The 8157-nt window shown below is 45.7% G+C and overlaps 1 protein-coding gene across 1 annotated transcript; it reads left to right on the plus strand.

Moving 5' to 3' along the window:
• On the plus strand, positions 1-7190 carry LOC137304283 (uncharacterized). Its single transcript, XM_067972833.1, has 4 exons — positions 1-222; positions 2346-2466; positions 4551-4647; positions 5615-7190. Exons 1-4 carry the CDS (start codon positions 98-100, stop codon positions 6010-6012), a joined length of 741 nt encoding a protein of 246 aa, XP_067828934.1. The 5' UTR covers positions 1-97; the 3' UTR covers positions 6013-7190.
• The last annotated feature ends 967 nt before the right edge of the window (positions 7191-8157 follow it).

The following is an 8157-nucleotide window of genomic DNA, read 5'->3' on the forward strand; positions in this document are numbered from 1 at the left end:
TTCTGTGCTGTAAAGTTCTATGATTATGATCATTGTAATTATGTAGTTAAAAATCTATCAAAGGTTTTGCATATCTCAATGCATTTACTGCCTCAGAATGAACTGTGCCCTAGGTCCTGTTGGAGATCCTTTCAGTGGTACAAACGTGAAAAAAGTGATGATGGAGTTGGACCCTCAAATCCTCAAGAGTTTCTTGAAGGAAGATTTTCTAATCACCTACAGGTTTGTACCTCCTGCCTTGCGAGGCTGTCTCTTTCAGAGGAACAGTGCGTCATTACGTCAACAATTATTTTTGAAACACCACAAGAGATTGACTGGTATTATATTTAGAAAGATTGTGTATACGCTCATTTCTTGCCCACAGACTTCACTTTCTGTTGTCACAATTTCTGGTCATGCTTTTCATACAGGATAAGGGGTCAGCCGTTTAAGACATAGATGAGGAGGAATTTCTTCGCTCAGAGGGTTGTGAATCTTTGGAATTCTCTACCCCAGAGGGCTGTGGATGCTGAGCCGTTGAGTATATTCACGGCTGAGATAGACAGATTTTTGGACTCTAGGGAAATCAAGGGATATGGGGATTGGGCGGGAAAGTGGAGTTGAGGTCGAAGATCAGCCATGATCTGATTGAATGGCGGTGCAGGCTCGAGGGGCCATATGACCTACTCCCGCTCCTATTTCTTATGTTCTTATTTAACACTCAGAATACCTATGAAATCAGTGATGATGATAATTCCCTATGTCAACAGGTCCCAGTGATGCTGTAGTTGCAGACTGCGGCCACCAAGGGGCGGTTGCAGCTCCACTGTATCCTCTGGCATACAGTGAACAATGCCACGGGCTCTCCTAGTTAATTATAATACTGCAAACTTAGAGAAAAATAGCTTCTTTTGTTGTTTTAATTTGCTCCCTTCCCTCCTGACAGCACTAAACCCCTAACAGGGGATACAATTCTATTGGTGTCAGCTGCCATCTTGCCCAACTATTCATGTGAGCCTTGACAATGATTGATGACAAACTTCTTAAACCACAAAATACATCATAACCAAGTCCCAAACCTGCCCTCACCAGGCACTGCCTTGGAGAGGATGCAGAGGAGATTTATCAATGACAGGAGGGATGAGAGACTTCAGTTATGTGGAGAGACTGGAGAAACTGGGATTGTTCTCCCTTACAGCAGAGAAGGTTAATGGGAGATGTGAGCAATGTTCAAAACTGAGAGAGATTTTTATGGAGTAAATAAGGAGAAACTATTTCCACTGGCGGGTGGGCCAGGTAATCAGAGGACACAGATTTAAGATATTTGGCAAAAGAACCAGAGGGGAGGTGAGGAGAATATTTTTTACGCTGTGAGCTGTTATGATCTGGAATGCACGGCCTGAAAGGGTGGTGGAATTGATTCAAAAGTGACTTTCAAAAGGGAATTGGATATGTACTTGAAAAGGAAAAATTTGCAGGGCTATGGGGAAAGATCAGGGGGAAAGTGGGACTAATTGGATAACTCTTTTAAAGAGCCGGCACGGGAATAATGGGCCGAATGGCCTCCTTTTGTGCTGTAAGACTCTATGCATCCATACACGTGAATATCCGATCGGGATACTGATTGAGAGCAAGAAACGAGGCTGATTTTCCCCTCCTTAACCCAGTAGCACTGCAGCCAATTTAAATACTTCAGGTACTGCCCCAGCATAGAACAGAAACTGAGTTTATTTCTTTTCAGTGGGATTTTTAACTGGGTCTTTCTGTATCACAGTCCATCCGAGCCACTGCACTGAAGTGGTGCTGTTCAATATTAATAATGAACGCGTTTGTTTGAAATTTCTTTGCCCATTATTTTAAGAAAGACATTAGCCCCAGTGCAACTTCCCCCCCAGAGACTGAGACTGGCCACCATGAGGTGTGCAAGTGTAAGACAGGGTGACCTTTTCTGTCCCTGTAACAGCAATACTGAGATAAGGAACTCAGCATGTGGAACATTGCCGGGCACGTCTCATCATTGCACACCCAGCACCTTGGCACCTTCTCGACCAGTTGTACTTTAATACTTACCACTCTGGGGGGTAAGAATTTAAAGGGACAGGCTCGTCCGGCAATCGGCATTTACCTATCCCTGGATATCAGCCGTTTTTTTTTTAAATCAGCGGGATTGTGGGGCAAGAGACCCGTCTTATCACTGCATGGCAACACAGGTTGGTGTTCCAACAACGTGCCACCCATCAAAATAGTCTTCTCATCCGTTTCCATTTCCGACAAATTATTTAGTCGCAAGCCAGGGAGGCTTTTAAACACCTCCCAATGTCGCATGTGCTTCTGCAGATCAATAACGAACCATTTCATTGGCTTAGGTTAGCAGCGGTGAAATGCCTGATTGGTCAGCGCTATGACGTTATCCCAGCATGTTGGCGGATGTTACACAGCGCAGCCGCACAGCTTCAGCATCTCAGCCGACTCAATGAAACCATCCAGGTCAGCCTCGCTCCTCCCAAAGGGGCCTCTCTTTTTGTGCGAAGGAGAATAAAGTCCTTTAGGTTTTTTTTAATATATAAAACATCGCACCTTCATTAGAAAATAATCTCAGGCACAAAGTTCTTTGTGTTTGATAGTGAGCTAACATCGTTCGATAGGTTTCTCCTCTCCTGTATGTGCCCTCCGGTACCTCACCCAAGTAGTTATTCTGCATGCGCGAGTGTCAACAGGCTCTTCCACCGTAGGAGCATCGCAATTAAGCCCGAGCCTGTTCTCCCCCGATATCCACACGCTTCCAGCAAAGGTAACCGGACAGCGGCCAGCTACAGGAATCCTGGCAGAAATCTTCTTCTTCCCAACCTGAGGTCAATCGTGGCATCCCTACTTCCACGTTGGCTGAGATCAGTTCACACTGGCTGACCTAGTACATATCCCCGTCAAATCTAGGATCTTCCCGCTCCGCATGGGTCAGTAACACAAGCAATGCGTTTACTTCCTGGTCTATAGGGCTCAGCTACACATCAATCAGTGCATTTACTTCAGTTGTGAGGTTATGTACTTTGGCAGGAAAAATCGGAGAGCAAGTTATTATCTTAATGGCGAGAAACTGGAAAGTACTGCAGTACAAAGGGATCTGGGGGTCCTAGTGCAAGAAAATCAAAAAGTTAGTTTGCAGGTGCAGCAGGTGATCAAGAAGGCCAACGGAATGTTGGCTTTTATTGCTAGGGGGATAGAATATAAAAACAGGGAGGTATTGTTGCAGTTATATAAGGTATTGGTGAGACCGCACCTGGAATACTGCATACAGTTTTGGTCTCCATACTTAAGAAAAGACATACTTGCTCTCGAGGCAGTACAAAGAAGGTTCACTCGGTTAATCCCGGGGATGAGGGGGTGGACATATGAGGAGAGGTTGAGTAGATTGGGACTCTACTCATTGGAGTTCAGAAGAATGAGAGGCGATCTTATTGAAACATATAAGATTGTGAAGGGGCTTGATCGGGTGGATGCGGTAAGGATGTTCCCAAGGATGGGTGAAACTAGAACTAGGGGGCATAATCTTAGAATAAGGGGCTGCTCTTTCAAAACTGAGATGAGGAGAAACTTCTTCACTCAGAGGGTAGTAGGTCTGTGGAATTTGCTGCCCCAGGAAGCTGTGGAAGCTACATCATTAAATAAATTTAAAACAGAAATAGACAGTTTCCTAGAAGTAAAGGGAATTAGGGGTTACGGGGAGCGGGCAGGAAATTGGACATGAATTTAAATTTGAGGTTAGGATCAGATCAGCCATGATCTTATTGAATGGCGGAGCAGGCTCGAGGGGCCGATTGGCCTACTCCTGCTCCTATTTCTTATGTTCTTATGTAGTTGTGTGTCCCTGTTGGGCGAGTGGAAGACCCATAGAACAAGGCCCAATTTTGCACTGCCCCAGCAGCAACTCTCAGATCCACCAGATTGAGTCCTGGTTGCTGTCGATGGCACCCTGGGATGTAGAGATGTAATCATTGTAACGTGAGCTCTGGACAGAGACGCTATTTGTTATTGTTGTAAAATTGAGTGCCCTCCCGGTACAACTGGTGTCAGCCTGAGGTGACTGAAGTGATGCATGAAAGAAAGACTTGCATTTATTATCATGCCTTTCATACCCTCAGGACGTCACAAAGTGCTTTACAGCCAAATACCTCTGCAGTGACATCACTGTTGTGATGTAGAAAACAAGGCAGCCAATTGCGTACAGCAAGATCCCACAAACAGCAGTAAGATAATGACCAGATCATCTGTTTTTCAGTGATGTTGGTTGAGGGATAAATGTCGGCCAGGACACCAGGGAGGAGAGGGCTAGAGGAACTTGGAGCCATCTTGGAATAAAGTTTGCACTTTGGAATAGTGTGTTGTGCACGTGCGTTTTTTCTAAAATAAAGTAATAAATCGTGATAAAGTATCACAATATAAACTTTGGTGGTGGTGGGAATCCTACACATCAATACAGGGACAACACTGCTGCCACTTTCCTACTTCTGTTATGGGAGTTTTGTTCCAATTGGGAGTTGTGAGTGTTGAACAGGATTTCTTTTTACGCTCAGGAACTTCTATCAGTTGAAAAGGTGAATGGCATCAAACTAGCAGGATCGACAGATGGCTCTGTTCAGATATTCAACTCCGTGCAACCTCAAGTTTTAGGTACGTTTTTTTTTCCTCCATTCTGTTATTTTATTTACCCCATCCTGCACCACGCACCGTAACCCTGACCCCATCACCAGGAGAGCAGAGAGGAAACTTGCTCCATGGCCTCCTCAACGCGGCAGCCAATTTGCGCACAGCAAGGTCCCACAAACAGCAACGTGATAATGACCAGATAATCTGTTCTAGCGATGTCGGTTGAGGGATAAATACTGGGATAAATCCCCTGCTCTTCGAAATTGTGCCTCTGGATCTTTTACGTCCGCCCGAGAGGTTGATCTTGAACCCACAACCTTCTGACTCAGAGGTGAGCGCGCTACGGCTAACATGCTGATTCAGAGACGGTTTGAGTGAAATTGAAAGCTCCTCAATCACGTGTCCTGTGTCAATCTGTTAAATGTATTTTTTAAAAATTAAATACGTTATATCAACAGGAATCATATTGACAAATTTTAAAACAAATATCTGCCTGACTCTTATCTTGAAAAGCTCTCTCCCCACCCTCTGTTGGATCTTCCTGAGCTGCAAAAGGCTTGTACTCTGAGATTTACTTTGTTGATGAAACTCAATACAAGTGGGCAGACAAGCTGGCTTTTCTCGGCCTTCAGCCTTTGCTGATCCCTATCCAGCTGCTGGAGTTTAAACTAAGGAGAAAATGAATTCTAGCAGGCAATGGCAGGTTAGTAGTAAGACCCCACTGAGACCGGAGGGAAAAGCCAAAGGCAGTGATGGCTGCCATCCTTTGCTGATTGTAAACAATTTTACAACACCAAGTTATAGTCCAGCAATTTTATTTTAAATTCACAAGCTTTCGGAGGCTACCTCCTACCTCCAAGCTTGTGAATTTAAAATAAAATTGCTGGACTATAACTTGGTGTTGTAAAATTGTTTACAATTGTCAACCCCAGTCCATCACCGGCATCTCCACATCATCCTTTGCTGAAGCCTTGTTTCTTTTTAATTACAGAGGGGGCGCTGATGAGATACCAGCGACTGCTACAAATTACGCTCGATAACCAGAGCTGCCCAGCTCCCCGTAGCCTCCGGGATGTTGCCCTGGCCAGGATTCGGGCGGTCAGCGCAGGAGATGGTGGAACGGGCAGCCTCGATCTGCTGAAGGAGGTGGCCGTGATGTGCCAGGCCGTATCTGACGTCACCGTCCGGGAGGTTCACGCTTTGTGTCCTGAAATGGAATCGCTGCTCCGCTCACTGGACAAGTCTGCCCGCATGGTGCAGGCGACCGTCGTTTCACCAGCTCCACCGAGGTCAGGGGCAGGTAACGGGGCAGTGACGCCAGACACAGGGGAAAGCGATGAAGCCCCAGCAACAACCAGTACTAGCAGGGAAGCACTGGAAGGCTGGTGATGAATGGAAAACGCACATTGCAACACTTGTTAACAGGAGCACTGTTGTCAGGAATTTCTGCCTCCCAGGCTTCCAAAGAACCACAGGAAAGACTGCGGTGAACACAGTCCATCAGAGGACAGTCTTTGACTGTTCCAAGCCATTCATGTGTTTCTCACCTGTTTACCCTCCCCAGAGGGACCACGTTGCCCTTTCAATAGCCTGAAGTGTACAGTACCTAAGAAATATATATTTGAACGACTATTGGATCTCCCATGGTATTGCTCATGGTGAGTTGGGCGATAAACGCTGTTTTATAATGACAGGAGCGTTATACCAGGTAACACACGATGCATTATTCTGCTGCTAAATGGGACGCTAAGTGTAGCTTGGGCTGTCCACTTAAGGCCACAATGTCTTACTGCTGTAAATAGACATTTTGAGGGTAATTAGGCTCTTAGGCAGAGGTTAAATGGAGTGTATTTTCTGCTGCTGAGGAACTCTCTCTGAACCCAGCAGGAAATGACCAACAAAAAATGGCCCTTCTCCATCTTTTACTTTTTTTTTCCCCCCCAAAGTGTGACAGATATTTGGATGTCTCCTTTCCTGGAGGTGTTAACCTGCTCAGTGGGTTAGGGCTTCTCAGGTATCATTTTCTCTCCAGTCACCATATTCACACGTCACCCTGGAGAGGTTATTCAACCAGAGCTGAGCCTGATCCTGTCCTCACCAGACATTGACACACGCACATCCAGCATGGGTCGCTGGACAACAAATCAGGAGCAGGTACCCTGGCTTTTATTTTTCTCTACCTAGTTCAGGGAACACTGAGGCCATTTGCAGCACCTCCGCCACCATCCTGGCAGAAACCAGCTATCAGAAGAGAGCTGGGATCCAACTTGGGATCATCACCTCTTCGGCTCAGAGCGAGGCCCAGGTTTAAACTCAGAGCCAGGTTTGTCCTTGGACCAGTTTTTAAACTTCCAAGCTCATTGTGACTTTGGCCTAAGCCTGAGGTACTGTCACCCATTCACATTCATTTACAGGTGACACAAGTCCCTGGGACACCAGAGCAACGGTTGAGAAACTAAAGGGATTCATAGCCCCCACCACCCAAAAAAAAAATAAAAAAGCTACTTAGAATGTCAATCAAAACCAGGAATTTCTGTGACATTTTCCCACTCTCACAGCGTTACAAATTCATGCATTTGATAAATAAATATGCTCTATTTACGAATTTGTGATGGAAATACTTACACTGCTTCATGCAGTGGAAGCCTGGTAATATGTCTTATAGTGAGAGTTGACACATATACCAGCAACAGGGGGTCAACAGCATAAAACTGCCAACTGATGGAAAAGGTTAATGGAACTTCATTCATGATGCACCCATTAATATGACAGCAAAAATCAAACAACACTGACTATCGACTATTTTGAAAAGTGATGGAAGAGTTTAACAAAAAGCCCAGGGCCAAATGTCCCAGTCATCCCCAACCCCCTTCCCCTCATCATCCTACATTCCCACTGATAATATAAACCTCTCCGCTGAACCCCAGGGTGAATCCTTAGCTCTCTCCTCTCCACTATCTATATGCTACCACTTAGTGACATTATCTGATGGCACAGTGTCAGCTGCCACATGTACGCTTAGGACATTCAGTTCCACCTTGCTCCCTCCTCCATTGACACAAAGGATGTGTCCGCATTGCCTGTCTAATATCAAGGTCTGGTTGGGCCAACAGCCCCTCCAGCTGAATGTTGACAAAACTAAGGCCATTTTCTTCGGCATGTCTGAACTTCCAGCTTCAAATTCATTAAATTCCCCAGCTGAGTCAAGAAATGCAGAATCCTGGTGTCCTGCTCGATGCCGAGCTCAGCTTCCTCCCCCACATCCTCTCCATTACTAAAGTAACTTTCTTCCATGCCCACCTTCTGCCACCAAAATCCCAGTCTGTGCCTTTGTCATCTCAAGGCTTTAATTCTCCAGCACTCTCCTACCCGGCCTCCGTGCATCAACACTCCACAGGCTTCCACTCATCCAGAATGCTGCAGCCCACCCATATTAACTCTCACACTCCCATGCCCCTTGTTTTCAAATCACTCTATGGCCTCACCCATCCTGCTTTAGGAGATTTCTCCTCACTCCCTTCTAGTCCACCATTG

Source organism: Heptranchias perlo, chromosome 37 (genome assembly GCF_035084215.1).
Source record: "Heptranchias perlo isolate sHepPer1 chromosome 37, sHepPer1.hap1, whole genome shotgun sequence".
NCBI lineage: Eukaryota > Metazoa > Chordata > Chondrichthyes > Hexanchiformes > Hexanchidae > Heptranchias > Heptranchias perlo.